The 25708-nt window shown below is 34.6% G+C and overlaps 3 protein-coding genes across 4 annotated transcripts; 1 reads left to right on the top strand and 2 right to left on the bottom strand.

Moving 5' to 3' along the window:
* On the bottom strand, positions 1-12172 carry LOC113076368 (tricarboxylate transport protein, mitochondrial-like). Its single transcript, XM_026249012.1, has 9 exons — positions 11882-12172; positions 6869-6976; positions 6441-6540; positions 4934-5072; positions 4520-4604; positions 3176-3280; positions 2980-3095; positions 2828-2901; positions 1-1908 (listed from the first exon to the last, which is right to left on the bottom strand). Exons 1-9 carry the CDS (start codon positions 11991-11993, stop codon positions 1794-1796), a joined length of 954 nt encoding a protein of 317 aa, XP_026104797.1. The 5' UTR covers positions 11994-12172; the 3' UTR covers positions 1-1793.
* Positions 12173-13301: 1129 nt separating this feature from the next.
* LOC113076369 (voltage-dependent anion-selective channel protein 2-like) lies at positions 13302-19964 on the top strand. The gene is made up of 9 exons (XM_026249013.1): positions 13302-13423; positions 14320-14391; positions 14481-14530; positions 16444-16596; positions 16685-16737; positions 16819-17040; positions 17245-17395; positions 17932-17989; positions 19162-19964. The coding sequence occupies exons 2-9, from the start codon at positions 14325-14327 to the stop codon at positions 19251-19253; spliced, it is 846 nt and encodes a 281-aa protein (XP_026104798.1). The 5' UTR covers positions 13302-13423; positions 14320-14324; the 3' UTR covers positions 19254-19964.
* Positions 19965-20281: 317 nt separating this feature from the next.
* On the bottom strand, positions 20282-24773 carry LOC113076371 (torsin-4A). Of its 2 annotated transcripts, XM_026249017.1 has the most exons (3): positions 24630-24717; positions 24222-24385; positions 20282-21800 (listed from the first exon to the last, which is right to left on the bottom strand). In XM_026249017.1, the coding sequence occupies exon 3, from the start codon at positions 21798-21800 to the stop codon at positions 20571-20573; it is 1230 nt and encodes a 409-aa protein (XP_026104802.1). In that variant the 5' UTR covers positions 24222-24385; positions 24630-24717; the 3' UTR covers positions 20282-20570. The 2 variants fall into 2 exon arrangements, with proteins under 2 accessions (XP_026104802.1, XP_026104801.1); XM_026249016.1 differs by lacking the exon at positions 24222-24385 and having other exon boundaries at positions 20283-21800; positions 24630-24773.
* Between the last annotated feature and the right edge of the window lie 935 nt (positions 24774-25708).

Consider the following 25708-nt stretch of genomic DNA (forward strand, 5'->3'; position numbering starts at 1 on the left):
TCCAGTCAGCATAATTTATTCTGAATTAGGACATGAACTGAAGGCACATTCTTTTTCATTAGCATGACAATTAATGCATATTTCAGGTCAAAACCGGAATGCATTCTGACAACTTTCACAGAAACACAACAATAAAACCCTGTTTATCCCCACAGCTGTTTCCTGACCCAACATGGGTCGCCTATGCCTTTTACAAAGTCAAATAAACACTAGATCATGATTTGACTGCAACACGGTATCATTTAGAGTAGACAGTATATCTAAAACATTTATTTTAAGAGTCAAGAACCACAGGCACAAATGATCATAATGACAGTTAAACCTCTTCAAGACTGTTACGCTCAAGGTGAAATTCATGTTATTTAGTATTTATAAACTCTTAAACAGTTGCATACTACGAGTTAAGCCACTCAAGTTCTCTGGTCTGCTGTGAAAAACATGAAAACCATGCTGAAAATCTGCTTTATACATTGTCTGTTACATGTCAGTTTTCACCTCTGTTATCAGTTTTGTTAGAGCATCTTGAAGTAGAGGTAGGAAGAGAAAAACAAGCACGTCAACAAGTCTTTAAGGCATGGACTGATTTGATCCGGTGACCTTTTTCACCTCATTAACAACACTCACCTCGTGTTAAAGAAGTAAACATTGTATTTGAGTGATCTGGCTCTTTGGTGAAACAATACTGTTCAGTTTTTAAAAGCGCAGCATGAGTTGTGTTATTGATTTCAGAGAGTTATTGTATATATATATATATCACTGTTCTTATGCTATACTGTTACAGCAGGGTTTAATTATACACTAATTACGGAAATGATTTAATGTAAACAAGTAGAATTACAAAAAATAGATTATATGATGTTTATTAATAGAGGCACTTAAAATAATCACTAAATCTGGATTACTACCAAATGTGAAAGTGCATATGTACCACTAACACTTGTCAAAAGTTATGCATTTTAGAAGTTTTTAATTAAGTCTCTTCTGTTCGGCTGAATTTACATGCTCAAAAACACAGTAATATTGTGAAATATTATTATAATTTGTTCTATGTGAATATGTGTTAAAATGTAATTTATTTCTGCGATCAAAGCTGAATTTTCATCAGCATTATTACTCCAGTCTCACGAATCTTCAGAAATCATTCCGATATGCTGATTTGCTGTTTAACCTGTAATACTATTTCACAATATCACTCTTTTCCTTGTATTTTTCAGTTTAGAAATGCAGCCTTGCTGAGCAGAAGAGACTTCATTAAAAACATTAAAAACCCATTTGTATCTCACAATTAAAAACTTTGGTTATTTTATGCATTTTAGACTACAGGTTAAGATTTTTCTAAAAGGCATATTCTGTTTCTTAAGTTGCACGGTGTTCAGATTAGGCTCTCAGCACTTAGTATACAATCACACGTAAAGGAAAACAAACTTAAAATACATACAATGGAAGCTGTATGGTATAATATTTGCTGGTAAATTGCACTTTAGAAAATAATAATAATGTTAAAACTACAATAACAATGTTTAAAAAATAAAATAAAGTTTAAATGAGTCTCCCTAAAGATGTTATTTCCCATAAAAAAATTAAATGAAAAAAAAAGTATAATTTAAATTGGTCTCTGGTAAAAACTAGTTTTCAAGTGTTTGGTGTCTTTCTGACATTAGTTGGGAGGATTAAATGATGGTAATTAAGCACATTCTGTTGGCAGATATTTTGGCCCCTGAGTAAAGGCTCTCTGTTGTCACACCGGTGTGATGTCATAAAGCCAGACTCCGCCCATCAGCGTCACGCCTCCATTAATCCGTCTTCCACACCTTGTTGAGAACTTTAACTACTTCCTCGTAGATTATGAACACTATAGCCACGTCCAGACAGACCCGGCCTAACCTGGGCACCGTGCCCTTGTAGAACCTACAGGAGAGAGAAAAACGAAGCGAGTGCGTTTAAGTGAATGCATAAGTCCGAACCACAGGAAACCTTTCATTATGCATTACAGTATTGAGAGTTTGGTGAGAGGATGTGCTTAAAACAATGCCAAAAATGTGTGTGTCTTTATAAAAAAAAACTGAATTTGGGGGGTAAATTATGATCCCAAATGTTTTTGTGAAACTGAAATTGAAGTTCTAAAAAGAGTTAAACTGAAATAAAATTAATTATTAAAGATAATTTTTTATAAATTAACAGAAATTATATTTATTATTTATTTAATTTCCGTTTCACTGATTTTAGAATTTGTAATTTTAGTCAATTAATCGTTTTAGAACTAATAAAAATTATATAAAATTATTATAACGTAAACTAAAATAAAATGTAAATAAAAAATGTTTAAACATTTGGTCAAAAAGATTTGTCAAAAATGTGTAATGGTCTTAGAAATAAAGTTTTTTTTAATGAAAAAAAATCTAATTTTAATGAAAAAAATGTTTCATTTTAGTTTTAGTTATTTTAGTTTAGTTATTATTTAGCATATTTAGTTTATCAATCTTTTTTATTACAAATTACATATTTACAATGACAACTATTATTGATACATTTCTGTAGGTGAAATAAAAAAAAATATATATATTATTAAAATATTATGAAGTTAAAACCGAAAAACTTAAGACTAACTGAAGCTAAAGTTGAAGTTCTAAAATTACTAAAACTAAAATTGAAATAAAAATACATTATAGTTAAGTAAATTAGAATAAAATTAGAAAATGTTGTCATTTAAAATAATGTGGAAAATTAACAATGGTCCTAGAAATAGTAAAAAAAAGAAAAAAACTTTTAATTTAAGGGTATTTAATGCCCTTTCGTGAGATTGACCCATGATGTCATTTTTACTTACGCAGCCGCTCCTTCGTGTTTCATGATTTTGATGGCGCAGTCAACTGTACTCTTATATTTGTGAGCTTCCAATCCCTGAAAACATCATAAAAAACAATATTCAACCATCCTGTTGATGTTTCACTACAGTCTTGCTTCCTGCTTATCACACACCTGCATTCTGGTTTTGATCACATCCAGTGGTGTGTTTCCAAACACGCTTGCAGCTCCAGCAACGGCTCCGAACACTCCGGTCACCAGAGGGTTAATGGTCTTCTGGGGGTTATCACCTAGTGTTAGAGTGAACACAGTGATCACTGCAGCACACATAGGGCTCACATAATGATAACTATTAGACTGTGCTTCACACCTTTGTACCAGTTTCTGAGGGCGGTCATTACGTAGAATCGGATGGCCTGGTTCGAGCCCTGCTTCAGGACTGTTGCAGTCAGTCCCTGATATGTTCCTTTGAGTCCTGGGAAAACAGACCAGAGTTTTATTACAACTCTAAATAAAGTTTCATTCTACTCTCATGATGGGAATTTAGTAAATGCAAATTTGAAAGAAAAAAATTAATAAACCAATTATTCATATTTTCAGTAATTTTAATAAAAGCTATAAATAAATAACATATAAATATTAGACAAAAAACTAAATCTTGAACTGAAAACACTTTTAGAAATGTTGCATTGGTCACTAAGCAAAATAAACAAGTTTAAGTATTTAAATGAACAAAACTTAAACTGAAATAAAAATAAAGCTACATAGAAATGACGAAAGCACATTAAGTTGACTGTTGACTGAATTTCAAACTAAAATCAAAATCTAAAAATAAAACAATTTAAAAAATACTATAATTTATAAATAATACTAAAATAACATTGCTTCATGCTCTACAAAATTTTGACAAAAACATTTCTGGGATGCTTTCATAATAAACATAGCTATAATAGTAAATATATACTATAATGACTATTATGAAATAGTCTAAATAAAATGTAGAAAGAATGTGTTTTTATAAAGTGACATTTATAAAGTTAAATTCACTAGAAAAACGTGTGTTATTTAAGTATCACTGAGTACTATTTTAATAAAGATTTTTGAATCAGTTTTTTTTTTTGCGTTTTAATAATTTTGTTGTGCTTTTGTAAAATTAAGTAGTTTTAGATACATGTCTTTATGATTGTAGTAATGTTTCGGTTTTAGAGATTTTAACGCATCAAGTTGAAGTAAACCAAAATAAGTATAGTATAGTATATATTTACGTAATGCCATGTCAGCATCAAATGCTATTTTCATGGCAAAAACAATTGAACAAATAACAAATATAACAAATTTAATAAAAACCAGCAAACAAACAAACACAAGTTATTTCACACAAGATTTGTTACATTAACATGTGATGAAAATTCTAAATCTTTTCCTGGCAGAATTTTACTAAATAACTCTTTAAACTTCATGAAAGTGTCTTGTCTTTACATTAAAAGCTAGACAGTCCAATAAAATATATGTTTAACAGCAAGACAAACCTTGCAAAACATACACGGAGTAATAAACTAAGATAAGAAATGTTGCTTTGACAACTGGCTGGAATAAAATGGGTTTTTTTTCCAATCAATGTTTATTTTATTTGAATGAATGACTAAAAGAGTGTAATTTGATAAATCTCCAGGCGGTGGCGCTGCAGACTAAACAATCCACCATCCACATGTACCTTGTGTTCTGACTATTTCCCTCACGCCGTGGAAAAATCCTCGGTACTTTGGGTTTGCTGAGGTCTGGTCGTGGATGAATTTTACCTGAAGGAAAAGGAAAACATATTCTATTTATATCAGAGTTAATTCAACCAGACATCACTTCATAATGGTTGTACTACACATGCATTTCAAATATATGTGTGTAATGCATTAAAAACTGCTATGCAAGCTATATTTCTCCTGAGTGTGTTGATGCATTGGATTCTTTTTGTACACAACTGGTAAAGCACAGGTATGGTAGGTTATTCTGCGTCTAGACAGCAAGTGAGCAATGCAATGTGACTAAAGTTAAATGTTGCATGCGTAATCTTAAACACTAGGCCTCTGACTATCAATGCATGCTAAAAGCATCAGTATATCAGGTTGCACACCTTTACAGTCTCCATAGGACACACCACGAGCACAGCTTCAGCCACTCCTGCTCCCAGACCGCAGAGCAACCCTCGAGTGCTGTCCAGCTTCCCAGACTCATCCCTCATCTTATTACTGAGGAACTCAAACATCCCAAACCTGCAGAGAGACACATGACCTAACTACAACTGTCACGCGAATCACAAAGAAATAGGAAAATAAAAACGAATCAATTATAATAATAAAACTAATAAATACTATAATATAAAATAACATTACTTCATGCTTACATGATTTTAAAAACTTTGAGCCATATAAAATAACTTTGTACTTTGCAGAACAAAGTTTACAGGATAAGTGAAATGAGTTAATAAATCGAAATAATAAATAACTATACGTATAAATAATAAAATTGTATATATATATATATATATATATGTGTGTGTGTGTGTGTGTGTGTGTGTGTGTGTGTGTGCAGTTTTAATCAGTTTTCATAGTTTTTTTGTATTTTATTTTATTTCAGTTAAAGATGCTTTACTTAAAGTAAAAAAAATTCGGCATGGTTTTCCTTTTATGTAACTTCAACAACCTTGAAATGCGCATATATATATATTTGTGTGTGTATATTTATTATGCATATAGACATACACACGTGCAGAATATATTTAGAAAATATTCACATGTATTTACATGCATATAATATTCAAGTAATTTATATTATACATAAATATATTTAAACAATGCACGTGTGTGTGTGTGTATATATATATATATATATATATATATATATATATATATATATATATATATATATATATTAAATATACATAGTAAACAAACATATACTATGTAAACAGTAACATTAATTTTGGATGCGATTAATCATTTGAAAGCAATAATATATATATAAATAAATGTATAAAAACACACACACACGGTTGTTTTTGTGAAAAGTGTGTTCATCCCATAGGCGTAATGGTTTTTATACTGTACAAACTGTATATTCTATGGCCCTTCACCAACCCTACACCTAACCCTAACCCTCACAGGAAACTTTGTGCATTTTTACTTTCTCAAAAAAACCCATTATGTGTGATTTATAAGTGTTTTGAAAAATGGTGACATGGGTTATGTCCTCATAAGTCACCCTCTCCTTGTAATACCTGTGTCATACCCATGTCATTATACAGAGTTGTGTCCTGATATGTCACAAAAACAAGAGCACACACACACACACACACACGCATATATACATAGCTGATTTTCATTTGTGTGTCCAATATTTTAATTAATAGATGTAAATGACTTAATAGTTTACAAATGTAGATGCAAATGTAAAATCCTAGCTGGACTGGCTGATATGTCATGTCAGTGAGCAAGTAGCACTCTAAAAAAAGACAGATCTACTCGATGAAATGTTGCAAGAGCGGAGCTAAATTAGAAACTGTGGGCAGCTCTCAGCGGGAATGATGTCATTCTTCACACTGACAGTCGAAGTCTAATCCCAGCGGCTCAGGAAGTGCTCACCTCACCGCCGATTTGGGAATGGATCCATAGAGCAGAGAGCTCAGACCGCGATACAGACCCTTCACCCCATGACCACGCACCGTCTGCTTCACACAGTCAACTGATGAGACACGACACAAGAATTACACCACTTCAGTTACATTACAAGAGAACATGACCAGACTGTTGAAATATTACACCGCTGATTGCAAGCATGCAATTGGCTAATAAATTAAGCGTGTTGAACAATCCGTGCTGATAAACTTGTGAAAAGGGGCCACAAAGTCCAGCAGCTGATAAACATGAAGCCAAAGCTTGTGCAACCGGCTTGGACTCTGCAGATGAACCATCATTCAATGAAAGAGTTTGGAAAGCTCTCAGGTCTGAATGAAGACCACTGCTGAGTGTTTACTGTAGATCAGAATGAAGTCATGAAAGGAAATACACACCGATGCCTTTGTAGCGAGGTGGGTTTGCCCTCTCATCTAACTGGAGCTGAGTTTTCACATACTCTGTAGGAAATGTGATGCAGATTTCAATGCCTCCGGCAATCCCACCTGCAAAACACAGAGAATTTATTAATAGTGCCACAAATCAGGGTTATTTTGGTTAAGAATTAAGTAATTTTTTTTTACCTAAAACAAAAAAAAGCCCCCAAAAATTGTTACTTGACATACAAATATGTTAACAGAAATAAGTCATACATATACATACACACAATAAATATTATATATATATATATAATATTTTCAAAAAATGATGTTGTTTATATGTGACTCTGGACCACAAAACCAGTCTTAAGGGTCATTTTTTCGAAACTGAGATTTATACATCTGAAAGCTGAAAAACAATATTTGGTCGAGATACAACTTCTAGAAAATCTGGAATCTAAGGGTGCAAAAAAATCTAAATATTAAAAAAATCATCTTTAAAGTTGTTCAAATGAATTCTTTGCAATGCATATAACTAATCAAAATTTAAGTTTTTATATATTTACAGTAGGAAATTTACAAAATATATTTATGGAACATGATTTTTTTTTAAATATCCCAATGATTTTTGGCATAAAAGAAAAATCTATGATTTTTACCAATACAATGTTGTTTTGGCTATTGATACAAATACACCCCAGAGACTTAAGAAAAGGTTTTGTGCTCCAGGGTCACATATAATAATATTATTAATATTATGTTTTGAATTATTAATATATTGCTAGGCTAGTTTCTGTGAAAATGTGGTTTCTAGATTTGGCTCATTTTAAATGTAATCACTAATCTCAATAGTAATAGCAATTCTTGCCTAACTATTTGAATGATATTTTAGCCAACTAGTCGTACACTGAACAAACTGATTTACAACATAACAATTTACTCAAGACATTTCAAGCAAATTTCACAAATAATTACAAAGATAGTTGCACATCGAATTAAATATGAAACTGTAAAGCATAAAGACTAAAATATAAATTTATTGTAAAGCATACTCCCATCATCTTTTAAAAAATCTTTATTTTTTTGTTGAAAATATATAATTATTATATATAATTCTAAATATACCAATATGGAGTCAGTAAGATTTTAAATGTTAATCTTCTGCTCACCAAGGCCCCATTCATACAGTAAAAACAGTAATATTATAATTTTAAATAGCTGATTCCTATTTTAATATATTGTTAAATTTAACTGATTAATTTTCAGCATCATTACTCCAGTCTTCAGTTTTTCAGAAATCATTCTGATATTCTGATTTGCTGCTCAAGAAACATTTCTGATTATTATCAATGTTAAAAACAGCTGTGCTTCATATTATTGTGAAACCATGATATATTATTTTCCGGATTCTTTGATGAATAGAATGTTCAAAAGAACAGCACTTATTTGAAAAAGAACCTTTTTTAACATTATAAATGTCTTTACTGTTGCTTTTGAAAAATTTAATGCATGCATACTTTTGATTGGTAGTTTAGGAGTTTACACACCAATGATCATCTCAGAGTAACTAATGTCTCATGAAAGTCCCAGTGATCTGAGGCCACCTTAACTGTGTGTGATGAGCACATCTGCAGCTCTACAGGGGGCGTGTCCTTCTGGCTCAGAGGATCCGCCCCCTGCTCTCTCTGATGGATGGGTGTGACAGTCAAACAAACATCTTGCTCTATAATAAGATCTCTGACACATTTACACTTCTTTCACTGTGTCAAATGAATCTGATTCAACATGCAGACATTATTATACACTGTTACTGCTAAATATTACTGCTCTTTCATAACTCAGAAGAGTTAGTTTTCATTTAGGTATCAACTTTGTCTAAGGTGTTTCTACTCAAATAACCACGAATGAGTAAACATTTGTAATACTGTAATATTATGGAGCAATAAAATGAAGAGCAGTCTTGAGATCTTCGGTCACATTTTAATTTAGATTGAATTAGAGTTTGGTTTTCTACAGGATGCACTAAAAAGCTTACTATATATCAAATGCAATGCATGCTAATGCAATTGTGAACTAATTAAAATACTACCCTCCTTTTATAGAGTAAAAAGGAGAAGAAAAATGTGAAGACACAAAAATAAAAAGCAAATGTTGCTGTGTCATTAATTGGCCTCAAACAACTGGTCATATAGCATTAATAAATGCTTTATGCTTTATATTTATAATTCCTCTAAATGACTTCTAGTGCATAAAACACAATTTCTTGTTCCTGTTCACTGTCTCTTCATTTTAGTGATGTTTCGTCATCAGTGATAATTTCTGGAGCAATCCTGTGTGCGTTCAGGAAACTTGAGTTTTTTTTGCATATATATATATTTTTCTGTTCAACATCAGTATACCTGTTTAACAGGTTGTAGCATAACTGATGAGTGCTAATGTGTCTTATAGCCTCAGGTGAATCAGCAGAATATAGAGCAGGAGTGTCAGATATCTAACCTGTTTGACCTGCTGACCTCCCTGAGCCACAGAAACTGCCCTGAGGGAGAGTCGAGGGGTACAACCATCCCAAAATCACCATGCATGCTCACCAAGGCTGCATTTAGTTGATAAAAATACAGTAGAATCAGAAATACAAAAAAATTAATCTAATCTAATCTATTTTCTTGTATTTGTGGAAACCAAGGTTTATTCGATGAACAGAAAGTACAAAAGAACAGCATTATTGTCATTTTTGATCAATTTAATGCATCCTTTCAAACATCAAACAATAGTAATAAAGGAAGTTCAGGCCACATATACTACTAGTTCACTTCGGTTGAATTATATGAAACTATCTTATGTTTTCAGTACTAGGGAAAATGTCATGGTCAAATCCAGATTCCTTCTAACAAATAAAAGCAAATAACACTTTATAAATGTCAGAAACAACATTAGAAGTTTTCAGGAAGCAAGGCATGTTTGGTCAGATCCTAAAGGCAGACTGCATGACACACCTAATCCTGCTTTACGTCCATAAATCAAACAAAGATGCAATCATTGGCCTTGCGTGAGTAGTGACAGGCGTGAGCCATCCGATCATGAAGTACTAGTATAACTGGTCCTTTACCATCAAAACCTCTGTTTGTTGTTATATTTATACGTTTGTTTACCCCAAACACAACATGTATCCATTATTTTGATTTTAAATCCAAACGTTGTTACTTAAAATGCTTTTTCAACATTGTGTTTCTTTTTTAAAAGTACAGTACAGTAATGCAATCTTTCATCAATTATTCAATGCTTTTTACCTTTACATTTACTTCTATATTTATATATTAAGCAGCTAAAGCAAAACATTTAAACTAATTTTCTTACGTTATCAGAAATATTCTAAATTAAAACTTACCCAGAAACATTCAGTTCTTCTGCCTTTTCTTTTGCATTTAAATCTTTATAAACAAGCAATCCTGCAGTTCATAAAAAACTTTAATTAAGAACTTTTAAATTATCGCTGTGTTTATTTAGAAGTACTCTTTTTCTTTAAACCTGGCTAAAAAAACCATAGCCTATATGTGTTGGCTGTGAAACACAGTAGACTTTAATTATATGCATTTATGGTGTAATTACAAAATTGTGTCAATGCATGTTCATATTCATGCAAACAATGTGCTATTAGTTTAATTCAGTGCCTGCAGAGCATGTTCTAGTAAACATATTTAATATTTCAACACTCACAGACGTCTGCATTCTACTGTGTTAATGTGTCCATGCATGCCACAGGCTCTGTCATCATATCATGTCATGCATCCAACACATTTATCACTCCACTGAGCAATTACTGGGAACAGAATGAGCTTCATGCAACACATAATTAGTTATGAATGAAACTACTATGAGTTTCTCATTAACTATCAGTACAGTACGGCAAGACGTTAACCACACTAACTAAAGACACTTCAGGGAAAGGTGGAAAATAGACAGACTATAACTACACTTTCAAGGTGACAACGTTATCCATAGATGCCAAGAAGAGAATGAAATAAAGAAAAAATAATTTTAATGCATTATTAATGGAATGTTATCATAGTTTGGAACCAGTCATAAAAGGATCAAATAAAAATAACAATCAAATAGGATAAAAGAAACTATAATGAAAATATTCATTATGAATAATCTTATTTGATTATTATAAGTACTTATTTGATCAAGTATACCCAATTTAATACTTAATAACTCAAAATCATAAAGATTAGAAATTTAAACATGGGTATTGCATTAGAATTCCTTTAGGATTTTTTTTTAACTGTTTCTGAAATATTAAACGTAAATCAAAGGCACTTATGGATAACAGCAATAAAGAAACACTTTATCGATAAAGAAAAGTGAAGAACATGTCTGGGTCATATTTCACCCCAAAAATAAAAGTCACAAATTAGTTCTGAAAGACAATACTTCAATTTTAACAGATTCAATTTTAAATAATACAAATTAAATAGTAATAGATATTAAATAATAGATCATTTAAATATTATGCAAAATATTAAATAAATAAAATAAAAGATTTTTTTTTACCACATTCCAGTAGTGAGAATTAAGGTGTAAAATTTTCTTTTACTGTGATTACTAATATTACTAATGTGATTATAATTTTATATATATACTTTTTTTAGGGTGTAATGTGAACTGACAACTTTGATTTAAACGTTCTATTTTTGTTACAGGCAAGTCTTGACTGTTACATTGTAACACAGAAATGCTAGACTGTATCAAGGTTCTAGTTCCTTTACATCAGTTGTACACAGCATGACACGCACACACACACACACACACACACACACACACACACACACACACACACACACACACACACACACATCCCAGTCCTGCACACTGAATACTCGCCTGTGCCGTGATGCTGACTACAGCCCTGTAGGGATCAAGTAAACAGTGTGGATGACAGTGCAAAAACTGCGCGGCACAGCTGATCTGGAGTCAGTCACAGCATTAAGTCACAGTTTCTGACGTGATTCATAAGCGCAAAAAGACACTTACCAGCTAAAATGGCCTTTCCAGGGTGTGTGAGTTTGGCTTGTCCTGCGGGCGCAGCGGCTGATAAACAGTGCGGTCTGTGGAAAGGACTCACAAATTTCTGGTTCCCTGACATTTTTCTTCTTTTAAAGCGGGGTTTGCAGAAATATGCGCCTCCTGCACAGCAGAAACAGTATTAGTAGTGTAAACGGCGCTCATAAGTGAAGTGACGTGCTCTGTATGATCTTTTGACAGCTCAAGTTTCCTGTTGTTCACTGTCAGTAGTACTGACTCAGTGTGTGTGTGTGTGTGTGTGTGTTTAAGGGAGGGAGAGTCTCTCTCGGAGCGCCATGTTTCTGTTAAGGTGGAACGGAGCGGACGCTTTTCTTGAAGGTTCCTGAATGTGAAATGCACACGTCATAACATCATATCAGGACAATAAGCTCATTAAATTTTACAGAAGTTGTTTTTGGAGAACTTGTAAACGAAACTACTATGTACTTTATTAGGGGAAGATACAAGTTTTGCGCTTTTAAGTAGCAGCGATATATTTAAAAAAGAGAAAAGAGGAAATAAAAAAAATTATATGCCTTTTTTTTGTCACATTAAGCCTTTTACAGCGTCTTCATTGTTTATTTTTTAGATGCGATTTATATTTTATGTTAAGGTTTTATAATTTATTATTTTAAGGTTTTAAAATAAAAGGCAAAATTAGTCGTTTTATTAAAATTATCTTGATTTACTAAAAGAAATAAATTATAATTATAATTATTACATTTTATAGACGTGTTGAAAAAACTAAAAAAATGTCAAAAAACATTATTCAAACCTTCACAAAAAAAAAACTAAAAAAAAAAAACCGAATTCAATATATTATTATATTTAAAAACTATAATAGTATCTCAATGATACTAATACAACACTGGTAGAGATTATGCACGTATCATTTAAAAGTTATTTTTAAGATTGCAAAGGGGGAAAGAGCATATGAAAAATATAATTTATTATTTATAATTAAAAATGTATGTGAAAATTCCTAGGACTCAGGAATTTCCAAGTGATCCAGTATAATGTGAACGTGAAGCCATCTGCTGGTAACTGTGTGTGTGTTTGAGTAATAATAAAGCAGAGTTGAATATGGGCACATGATTAATTTCAGCTGTAAATTGCAGCGTCTGCTATCTCTCATTTGTCTGTATTTGAAGATTTAATGCATGAGTACTGCGGAAAAGAAAAAAAGAAAAAAAATGGTGTGGGAATCATATATATATATATATATATATATATATATTTTTTTTTTTTTTTTTTTTTTTTTTTTTTGTGTGTGTGTGTGTGTGTGTGTGTGTGTGAGAAAAAACCATAGACAGTAAAAAGAAACACCACTTTCTAATGTCTTGTTGGGGACTTTTATTTAGAAATGTTTTTTGTGACGCCAGTGCGCATGCGCAGTGTGTCTCCTTCAAAGTGTCCTGTAGTGTCAAATCTGAAACACAGGACACACTAAATCTTCTGTATTCGTTTCGCATCATCATTTTATTTGTCTCAACAACAACAACAGCATCCTCGGTATGAATTTATAAATCTATTTTTAACCAGACTGCAACTTTAAATATAGTTGTGTGTGGTGTTGTTATAGCAGTGATAGTTAATGAAAAACAGACACCCTAGTTTCTTTTCAAACATCTTGTCATTTGTTAACTGTAGTTTTGTGTTGTTAATGATTAAATGTGACGTTTTGCCCTGTCTGTGCAACATGTTGGTGCTTTCTGCATATAATTAAGTCTTAAAGGCTTTTCCTCCATTCATGATTAGATTATGAGCTCGAGACCACGCCCCCTCATGCATAAACACACATAGCTGTTTTGTTTGCATCTCAAGTGTCAAGTTTCCTTAATTTTCCTAAAAGAACAAGGCATCGCTGATGTGTTATAGTATGCATTTCTACTGAAATAAATGAACACCAGCTTTATGTTCCTCATTTCAGAATTAATGTCACTAAATATACCTTATCCTACATAGGCAGTATTTATAGATATAATAGACACATTGCTCTAAAACGCTGCCTACAGTCCATTTAGTTTGTACTGTAAAAAACCCACATGGACAATCATGTAAAAATAGATGCACAGTTTTAAGGATGCTGGTTGGCATTGTTTTTGCATGCAATCAAGTTAGAATTAGCTGTTTTTTTTCTAGTTTCTAACAGCCCCTCATAAAGTAATGTGAAAATAAAAGTGAAATCTGTTGGCAGTCGAAATGCAATCATGTACGGATTATAAAAGCTTGATATACTAACTAGAAAAAGAACAACTACTGTGAACTAGATTCACACAGTGGGTATGGTAACTGATTCCTGCATCTGTAGGTTCATCCCTGGTTTCCTCAAAAATTTCATTTTTGTATCTTACTTACACCATTGACAGTTCAAACATGCTGACGTTTCCCTTTCGTTTATGTATCAGATATAATGGCTGTTCCTCCTGCATACTCAGACCTGGGAAAAGCAGCCAAGGACATTTTCAGCAAGGGTTACGGTAAGGAAACTCACTCCATCCTGGAAAAGATGTTTGCTTTAAGGACAAGTTGCATTCTACTGTATTTAATGTGTTCGATTTGTTTGTAGGTTTTGGGATTGTTAAATTGGACCTCAAAACTAAATCTCAAAATGGAGTGGTGAGTTTTTTTTACATATTGGCCCAACTAGAACAAAATTATATTTTGCATAATTAAAATGTAGATCTATTTTAAGAACCATTAAAGGAATAGTTCACCAAAAAATGAAAACTAGCTGAAAATCTTGTTTGTTTTTCAGAACAGATTTGAAGAAATGTAGCATTACATCAGTGTCTCATCAATGGATGCTCTGCAGTGAATGGGTGCCGTCAGAATGAGAGTCCAAACAGCTGATAAAAACACCACAATAATCCACCGACTCCAGTTCCTCAGTTAATGTCTAGTGAAATGAAAAGCAACAAATCCATCATCTACGTTGCTTCTGGCCAGAATACTAGTCCATAATCCACAATAATTCTTCCTCCAGTGATAAAGTCAACATCCATCCACGTATATTTGTTTATAACTGTTTTGGCTTGCAAAATGTGCTTGATCTGTGCAGATTTCCCTACTGTTTCAGACCAGACAGTTTTTTAATTAGAGAAAGCCATATGATGGATGGAGGACTCCTACAATATTCTAACAAATTGAAGTTAAAATGTCTTAATGATGGATTTTTTATTTTACAAGACATTAACTGATGGACTGGAGTGGTTGTGCATTATTGTGATGTTTTTATCAGCTGTTTGGACCCTCGTTCTGACGGCACCCATTCACTGCAGAGCATGAGCAAGTGATGCAATGCTACATTCCTCCAAATCTGTTCAGACGAAGAAACAATTTTTGGGTGAACTTTTCCTTTAAGGTGTCATTGTTCTTATGACAATGAAGCAAATTGAATTACGTTAATGCTTAATTTTCATGTATGTAAACATTAAAGCAATTTTTGTGTCTTTGATGCACCATTATGGGAAATGCATTTAGATGGTAAGATGACTGTAGGAGTGTTTGTGTGATGTATCATGTTTCACTCTGAAGACCCCCACATCACACATCATTTACCATACATGCGGAACTGCCTCAACCTTTATCTTGATGTCAGTTATTCATGGGAACTATTTCCACATCAAGTCTGAATTTATTTTAGAATAATTTTTCCCTGACTACACAACCAACATTGCTTCAGTTAAATAAGAGTCACGTCCCGTCAGTGTTTGTGGGTCACAATCAAAAGCCACCTAATTCTGTCTCATCGCTCTAATGTCACGAGTCACCAGCTCACACTGTCCTGATTAAATGTGTCGTTTTTAATAATGCACAAATATAGACTTCCTGACAGATACTGTTAACCGTTAAATACAGGGTTGTTGGTAACAGTGTTGTTATTTTTAACTAATAGTAAAATTAACATTATAAACTTTGATATTTAAAAATTGAAATGTCAATCATTTGGTAGATTAGTAATTGACAATATGGTAGTTTTCCATAGTGGAGGTGTTGTTTTTAACTAACTAAAATTAATATTATTTAAAATCTGTATTTCAAATAAAGCTGAAATTATATAGATATTAGATGAAAAGCTTAAAGTTAAAAAAATAGTACTAAAAGAATACTAAAAGTACTAAAAATTTATTGAAATAATAATGAACTAAAGTTATTTTAAAAAATATTGAATATAAAATCTTACATATTTAATTAAATATTTAAATAATAGGAATACACTAATTAAAAAATGACAATTGAAGAAAATTATTTACTTTTACTTATTTATTTATTTATTATTTACTAAAACTTTGAATTTGAAAGCTGAAAATAAAAATAAATAAATAATTGAAAATATTAATAAGTACTATAATAGTGTATAAAGGACACTCATTTGTAAAAATAAAAAAGCTTCAAATAGCCAAATATTTATAAGTATGCAATACAATCTGAAATCAAAACATTATAATTTACAACAAAAATGTAGTAAAAAAAAAATTATTTATAAAAAAAAAAAATAAATCCTGTTCATAAACTCTAATCAACTGCAGGAGTTCAACACGTCTGGATCCTCCAACACGGACACGGGGAAAGCCGGCGGGAGTTTGGAGACCAAGTATAAGATGAAGGATCTGGGATTGAGTTTGAACCAGAAGTGGAACACAGACAACATGCTCACTACAGAAGTGTCTGTGGAAGACCAGGTCTGAGCACACTCTCCTCATGACCTTTGACCCCTACTGAGTTGCACTGAGTATGTCATATTCATAATTTGCTGTATCATCTCCTCAGCTCGTCCAGGGGTTGAAACTGATCCTGCATACGTCTTTTGTACCGAACACAAGGTGAGTCGTTAGTATCTGACGCATTAAAGCTGGTTTGATGATCTGGTTTGGTGTCTTTTGACAGTGTTATTCTGTCTTTAGCAAGAAGAGCGGTAAACTGAAGACCGGCTACAAGCGTGACTTTGTCAACGTGAGCTGTGACATTGATTTCGAGGGTCCGCTCGTGCACTCTGCAGCGGTTCTGGGATACGAATGCTGGCTCTTGGGCTACCAGATGGCGTTTGACACGGCCAAATCCAAACTGGTGCAAAACAACTTCGCTCTGGGATACAAGGCTGAAGATTTCCAGCTTCACACCAGCGTGTAAGAATCATTGAAAAACAACATAGGAAATTACAGTTAACAGCATTAGTTGATGTGTATTGAAATTATTCTATATTACATTGAATCGAGATCAGAATTCATGAAATTTGTGTCAACATCCAGCCCTGATATATAGATATAAATACATTTTAAAGGCATGCTATTGGTAGATATGTATCCAAGAAGTGTGTAATGTGTCACCAGTAATGACGGAGCTGATTTCGGAGGATCTGTCTATCACAAAGTCAGTGATCAGCTGGAGACGGCCGTCACTTTGGCCTGGACTTCAGGCAGCAACAGCACACGCTTCGGAGTTGCTGCAAAGTACCAGCTGGATAAAGATGCTTCTGTGTCTGTAAGTTCACAGTCTTCACACATCCACCTTATGTTGTTGAGAAAAAGATATTTCACTTAATGAGCATAGCAAGCTTGTGCTTCCGTTGTACGTGACAGAAATGCTGAGAATGCGAATGCAGATGTGTGTTGCACTATGAGTTTTGACAACGTCACGTTAACAACATTCAAAGTGTTTTTTACTTTGCATCTTTGCATCTATTTACATGACCTATTTTTATAGTTGTACTTTATATTTTATTATCTGTGTTTAATGTTCTACTGTTAGTGTTATCTGTATGCAGCAAGGGTCTGAGAGTAACGCAGTTTCAATTCTCGGTATGTATGTGCTGTACATGTGGAAGAATTGACAATGAAGCAGACTTGACTAGACTTGACTTGAAAAGCAAGGTTTGTGTGACTAGAAGCACCATGTTGATTTGGGGATTATTTTCAGGTCTAAATCTGCCTTGACAGGGAAGTGATATTAAATATTCAAAGCCTGGAATGACCAACCTGAGAAGGTTCCCTTTTTTTCCCAATATTTCTTCATAACAGGCCAAAGTGAACAATGCCAGTCTGATTGGAGTTGGTTACACTCAGAGTCTTCGACCAGGTAATCGTGTTATAATTATTGTTTATGATCTCTAGATATGAACAGCATAACAATTCTACATTTCTGCGATATTCTAACTGTACGGCAACGAATGGCCAGATGACGTTTGCCAAAATGTTCACTATACAATCAAAGCACCGCAGTAGTAAAGTACTTTATCCCACAGTTCAGTGCATTTCATTTCATGTGTGAAGACTGACTCGAGAGTGATTTTCATCTACCTTTTTGATTTATTATTCAAGCATGCTATAGGACGTTGAGGGATTATTAAAGGAATGGCTCACCTGAAAATGAACATTTAACTGAAACTTTTCTCACCCTCAGGAAATCTAAAATGTAGATGTGTTTGTTTCTTCATCAGATTTGGAGAAATCTAGCATTGCATCACTTGCTCACCTATAGATGCTCTGAAGTGAATGGGTGCCGTCAGAATGAGAGTCCAAATAGCTGATAAAAACATCACCGTAATCCATCGATTTATGTCTTTAGAGCCAAAAGATGTGTGTCTGTAAGAAATAAATCTATTATTAGGCCGGTTTAACTTAAATACTAAAATACGTGTCCATATTTCTCTCCGTGTCCAGGAGAGAAATATGCACAGACAAAGAAGCACTGTTCACCAAAATAATTTTCTAAACAAATATGTCTGCGGATTTTAATGTTAGAGGAATAAACATTTTCACTGGAGGAAGCTTTAGTATGGATTACGGCAAGTAATCACCATAAATGGCCAGAAATAATGGTTTGAAAGTAAAAATGTCTAATTGATTGATTTGTTTTATACAATTATGCATCTTGTCACTTTATAAGACATTAACAGATGGACTGGAGTGGTGTGGATTATTGAAATGTTTTTTATCAGGCGTTTGGACTCTCATCCTGACGGCACCCATTCACTACAGAGCATCCATTGGTGAGCAAGTGATGCAATGCTACATTTCTTACATCTGTTCACATGAAGAAACAAAGTCACCTACATTTTGGACGGCCTGAGGATGAGTAAATGTTCAGTATTTTTATTTATTTTTTGGCTAACTTAAAAACACACAATATGTAATACACTAGAATTTCCTTCCGGTCATCTTCTGACCAATATTTTACAGTAGTTCTTTAAGATACTTATTAACCTCTTCGTGCATCTTTTAATGCATTCTCTTTGTCCCCTTGTGCAGGTGTGAAACTCACTCTCTCGGCCTTGATCGATGGGAAAAACTTCAGCACAGGTGGACACAAAGTAGGACTGGGCTTTGAACTGGAAGCGTAGCTGGCGTAGTGCAAAAGATAGAGAAGAAGAGAGACCCAGTCCTCCTGCATCACACGCTAGCACTCGATGACTAAAAACACTTAGCGGCATGTTGATGGTTTTTCCAAGTCTGTGGGAGCCGAGTGATTTAATCTCAACCGGCCGCAAGATCTGGCCTTCTAAGGGAAATATTTGCTGATCACCTAATTTATTTAACGACAGCGGTATATTTACCTAGAGCAAACCAAATTACACAAGTAGCGGTAGATGTGCAAGCTTTGCGTGTTTCTCTGGTGATGTCAGTGCATGTTAAGGACTTGGTTTATCACGTTGGTGAGCAAAGGTCATAAACTTGGATGGTTGTAGTTGAGGTTTCTCAGGATGCTGTAGTAGTGATCTTGCACTTCTAGGGCTTTAGGCCTCACAGGAAACTGAACAGACGGCACGCGTATTTTTAGAGCTAGCAACACTATCTTTTTTCACACTCATTGATGGTTAGAGTGCAACTCTGTATTGTGGGAAATAATACCGCTAGCAAACCATTTTAAAAGTGTTTCGGTGTACAAATTAGCTTTTTGTGCATTGAACTCTTTATGGGTACAGATATCAATGCGTTGTACATACAAACTTTTTTTTGCATATTACTATTATTTATATTGTTATCATATATAATAACTAATTTTACAATCTTGAATAAGTTGGAGAAATTTTAATAAACAAAGAAAAACTGAATGCTGTTTTGTGTTATTTAGAGTTGTGCTTGTTTCATGGACCTGCTTCACAGTACAAAAATGAGGAAAAATACGGTACTGTTCAAAAGTCTGGGGTTAGAACATTATTTATTAAATAAATTCATACTTTTATTCAGCAAGGATGCATTAAATCAATCAAAAGTGACAGTAAATATGTTAAAACAATTATTATTCAAATAACTGCAGTTTTTAAGGATCATGTGACACTGAAGACTGGAGTAATGATACTGAAAATTCAGCTTTGATCAAAGGAATAAATTACATTTTAGACTATATTCAAGTAGAAAGCAGTTATTTTAAATTGTAATAGTATTTCACAATTTTAGTGTTTTTACTGTATTTTTTAATCAAATAAATGCAATCTTGGTGAGCAGAAGAGACTTCTTTCAACATAAAAATAAATGTACGCAGTACGCACCCCAAACTTTGAAACAGTACAGTATGCAATTTTCTTTACAAATATAACGTATAACTGTACAACAATTTTTTTTACATAGAATGCACAATGAAATGTGAAAAGAATTGCCATTCTCATGGCACCAATAACAATTTCCTCACGTTGACCATCTGCACGGCAGATTTGGTTTCAGAGAAGGTTCACTTTTGCCACAACCTGCCTGCATCCGGTGTGAGAAAATTCCCGTTCGCCAACTATGTAGTATGATAGTTCTTCTGCAAGTCTTTCTACATGGGATCGATCTGGATAAAATCCTTCCCTGGACATCTCATCAATAAAACAATCCATTACGGTGCTCTTCTCCAGAAGCATAAAGGGCAGGAGCTCTGCCTCCAAAAAAAGCATGTGGTATCTTTCAAGGTAGCCTCGCAACCAAGGGTTCAGCTCCTGAATCAAGCTCAGATGGCCCGAGACGGCGACGCTGGAGTTGTGCAGAACGAATTTGGTGATGTCTTCATGTCCCAGGTTGCTGATGAGAATGTAGATGGCGTTTAAGTATTCGTTGTTGTTTTTGGGATGAATCAGGTCTTGCAATGTGTCCAGCAACTCCCTGGGCATGTGCTCCACCTCATCGAAGATAAAGACCGGTATCTTCTCCTGTTCCTCAGCCTGAGTCACCATTTCCGAGACGTGAGAGTCCAGAGATTTAGTGCATTGTGGGATATCGTCGTCTGTTGGGCAATGGTGCAGAACGAAGTACTGCATCACCAAGTCGTCGCCAACAACTGAGCGGAAATGCTGAGCTAGTAATCGGCCAACGTGGCTCTTCCCAACTCCGGTAGGCCCGTGAAGCGACAACACTAAAGGTTTATTGTGTACATAAGTTGACAAATAATCATGCAAATGACCCAGAAGACTGTCTGCAACTTCCTGTTGGCCAAACACTTCCCTCTTAAGTGTTTTCTCCAGTCCGTCCAGATCATATTTGAGTACATGGTCATCCAAGTTCTCAATGGCATTGTAAACTTGTAGAAATACAATGATGCACAACAAGTAGAGGCAGTTCTTTGCACGGCTTCTCTCTTTTGTAGGTACGGCTCTCAAACTGTTGCTCGGATATAAAACCCGTGTCCTCCTCTTTTTCTTCCGCTTGCGTGGGGAAGAGGGGTTAGAGCTTATGGGGTCTTGGATATTATCAAAAGTGAAAACCTTTGGGCTGGTGGACCGTGGAGACATTAAGCCCTGGGATGACACTGATGCCATCTCAAGACGCCGTTTTTTCATGGCCTGGTACTTTTGGCGAATGCGCACCATGGTGCGTACGCTTGAGGAGAACTGGGAGAAGCTTCCGGTGCCATTTTCCTTTGTGTCTTTCAGAGGGTCTCCTCCTAGCCTGTCACTGGGGTCTTGTTCTCCCATCTGTGGAAAGCAAAGAAGAAATGTATAAAAACCAAACATTATAAGAAATATGAATAATTACTTGAGTAATTACCATGCTAAGAATTAAAGATTGCGTTTCAAAATCCTGCGGCGAAGTTTTTGCAGGATTTTCCAGCAGGGAAAACTGGAAAAGTGCTCAAAAATTATTTTGACAACTTTTTGTTTGATATTTATGCTCAAAGAAATAGTACAAAAAAATGAGTAAAAATAGAGGTTCTTTATTGGAATCAATGGTTCCATAAAGAACCTTTTAAATTCCATGGAATCTTTCCTTTGGGCAAAAGGGTTCTTATAGTAGAAAGGTGTTTAAAAAAATTATTTAAACTCTTAAAAATAAAGCTTCTTTATAGGCATTACTGGTTCCAAGAATAACCTTTTACTGCCATTGAACCTTTCCAGTGGACAAAAAGTAATTTTTAGTTGAAAAGGGTTCTTTAGATGATAGAAATGTTCTTCAAACTAAGAAATAAATGGAGTTGTTTTTCTTTATCTTTGGGATGCCTAAAAAAGTGTTCTTCAATAGCAGAGCTGTCCAATCCTGCTTCCAGAAGGCAAAGTCCTGCATGGTTTAGCTCCAGCACACTTGCCTGGAAGTTTCTATTGAGTCTGAAGACCTTGATTTGCTGGTTCAGGTGTGTTTATTCAGGATAGAACAGTGGCTATTCAAGTGAAGTGACATTCAGCCAAGTATGGTTACTCATACTCAGAATTTGTGCTCTGCATTTAACCCATCCAAAGTGCACACACACAGAGCAGTGAACACACACACACAGAGCAGTGAACACACACCCGGAGCAGTGGGCAGCCATTTTTATGCTGTGACACCCGGGGAACAGTTGGGGTTCGATGCCTTGCTCAAGGGCACCTCAGTCATGGTATTGAAGGTGGAGAGAGCACTGTACATGCACTCCCCCCACCCACAATTCCTGCCGGCCCGAGACTCGAACTCACAACCCTTCGATTGCCAGTCCGATTCTCTAACCATTAGGCCACGACTTCCCCCCGACTTGAAGAACAGGTTGTAAACAGAATGCATCATAAACTCAACTTCTCCTTTGTGATGCATGTTGCTCCTTTAGATTTGTAAATGTTAATTTTCCACGAAATAGCAAATGCTGAAAGCAAGAATGGAGGCATGTGCATTTAGATAGAGAACAGCGAGCATGAGGTCAATATATACATGCATAGTAGCAGCTCCAAAGTGTAAATGCAATCTGGTTAGAATTGGATCTTCTGCTTCTTGCCTGTTTGTTTAGCGCACCTACCTCAAAGTGAATATATTTTCTATCCTGAATGATCCTGAAAAGCCCTTGGTACAAGATGGCTTATGTTGTAAACTGCTTGCATCATAAACTCAACTTCTCCTTTGTGATGCATGTTGCACCTTAAATTAGCATTTTCCATACAACATCTAATTCTGAAAGCAAGAGGTATATGCATTCAGATAATGATCAGGGAGAGGTCATTATAGACATAATTAGCAGCACCAAAGTGCAAATGAAATCTTGTTTTTCAGCTGCCTGACCATTTGCATTAGGGCAAGACCAAACGTGGCACAAAATAAATGAATATGGGACCTTTCTGCTTTTTGTTTTGTTTTTGTTCAGCATACGCACCTCAAAGTAAGCACATTTTCTTGAATTATCCTAAAAAAACCTTTGGTACATGATGACTCGTGTTGTAAATGGCATGCTTCATAAACACAACCTCTGCTTTGTGATGCATGTTGCACCTTTATTTTGGTGCATTTGTCCCCGTACAAAACAGCTAATGCTGAAAACATGAATGAAGGCATGTGCATTTAATCAATGAGAAGTCATCACAAACATGCATGATTTGATAAAAACTTCTGGTTCTGTCCCACTATTTCTGTACCAAATGCAATCTTTTTTTTTTTCAGCGGCCTGACCAATTGCATTGGGGCAGGACCAAACTTGGCACAAATTAAGTGACCATTGTACATTTCTGCGTCTTGTGCTTTCTGTCCCTGACTATCTCTTCAGTGCATCATGGCTCATGCTGTAAACAGCATGCATTATACACTCAATCTCTGCTTTGTGATGCAAGTTAAAGTTTGCAATTGCCACCAAACAGCAAGAATAGAAGCATGTTGCGGCAACGTCATTCACTATTTTCAAGCCGTATTCACCTTGTCTGCAGGCTGAAAGACTGGCATCAAAAACTATACACATGCAAATTATACTCCATTTAAACAAGTTTCATTTCAACAGAAAACAAAATAGCTCAGTTCCAACAAAAGCCAAGCTCGTATTGTGTGATTATCAAGTTTCAAGTGACAAAAACAACTATTCTTGCCCCTAAGAAGCCTCTCCATTTTCCCTGAAAATGAAATTGTATCAGAAACATGAAGCCTCTTTGCTTCAAACAAAAAGAACTGACCTTGGAACTCTTGTGAAAGCTTCTCAAAAGGTCTTAGGTGCATTTAAACAACGTTTCTTTGCAAATGCTACGTTCAACATTCCACACATTCTGTCTTTCCTTCACGAGCCCCTCTGCCAAAGCAGATATGGTTTCCTTCCTGGAAATCCCTTTTTTACACACCCCTTTTGGAGAACAAGAGCAATAAAAAAATGGCCTGTTAAATCATGAGCATGTGTGACCAGAATACAACTCTAAAGTTTTCCAGCAGTTTAATCACTAGAGTGGTTTTGCTCAAATGAGGGAAGTTAAGTAAGACTAGACAGTTAGACTCAGCTGAAGTGGTTAAGCTTTATCAGATGCAACAGAAAAAAAACATACAGGAAGACAAATACAAAAACATGTATTTTAAAAGCAGAGTTGGCTTACCTTTGGAAAACACTCTGGTGTGTGGTTTGGAAACATCAGACTACTCTAAAAGCTTGGCAGATGAGGAGCAAGAGGAGGTGACTTCTTCGGCCAGATGAACATTAACAGCCAGAAGTTTGCAGCTCCTCCTATCTGTCCAAACCACACCTCCCCCATCACGTACAATGCATAAACCAGACGTGATGCACCTTTGTGCATAAAAATAGGCTGTTTGCACTTTGTTGTACGTCATGTGATTCAGACGACGAACTGGGAAATTGATTTGAATGACTGAAGTATTATGGAAAATGGTCATCATACACAGCTTTTGTTTTTTTTCTATAAAGAAAACCCATTAAACAAGCAGAACTAGTCGAATATTTAATCTGGGTTTGCTGACGCAAGCAGTCGAATGTTTATTTAGAGTCTATCTGAATCACTCTTTTGATGAGGATTTGTAATGCATTAAACCAGCCCAGGTGACTAGCTCACGTTGGAGGTTAATGTGAGCTGCTGTCACTGTTGGGAGTTCACAGGGTGGAGTCTGTGTTACAGAGAGAAAGTTCAGTGGTCTGGCAGTGGCTCATGTGCAAACATAGCAGCAGTTTTACAGCTCGCACCATCATAGACTAGATGGAGCGATGATTTGATGAGAATTTACATTCACACTCATCAGTGAGCATGTTGTGGTTTTTCCACTGCAAGTCAAACAAAGCATATTTACATATGTTCATATATACATTTGTACATATGCTTTTATATAATGAAGAATTGTTTTTTTATTTGAATAATACATAACTTGAGTAAAATATTTATGTTCAAGATTTGCATATACTGTGTACTGTGTCTATCTATCTATCACTTCAAGACTAATTATTTGAGTGTGTAATAATGTACTCAAATAATAATTGGCAATAAATATATCATTCTGATAATATAATTAGTATCATAACTATATTAATTAGAATAATCAAAATGCCATGGTGTATATGACGCATATTAAACAATACTACCATTATATTATTCACAAACAGTGGCCATGAAAGGCTCTTATTATAAAGTGTGAATTAGGGCTTTTATTTTGAAATTCTCCTCGTTCC

Source organism: Carassius auratus, unplaced genomic scaffold, assembly GCF_003368295.1.
Source record: "Carassius auratus strain Wakin unplaced genomic scaffold, ASM336829v1 scaf_tig00020199, whole genome shotgun sequence".
Lineage (NCBI taxonomy): Eukaryota > Metazoa > Chordata > Actinopteri > Cypriniformes > Cyprinidae > Carassius > Carassius auratus.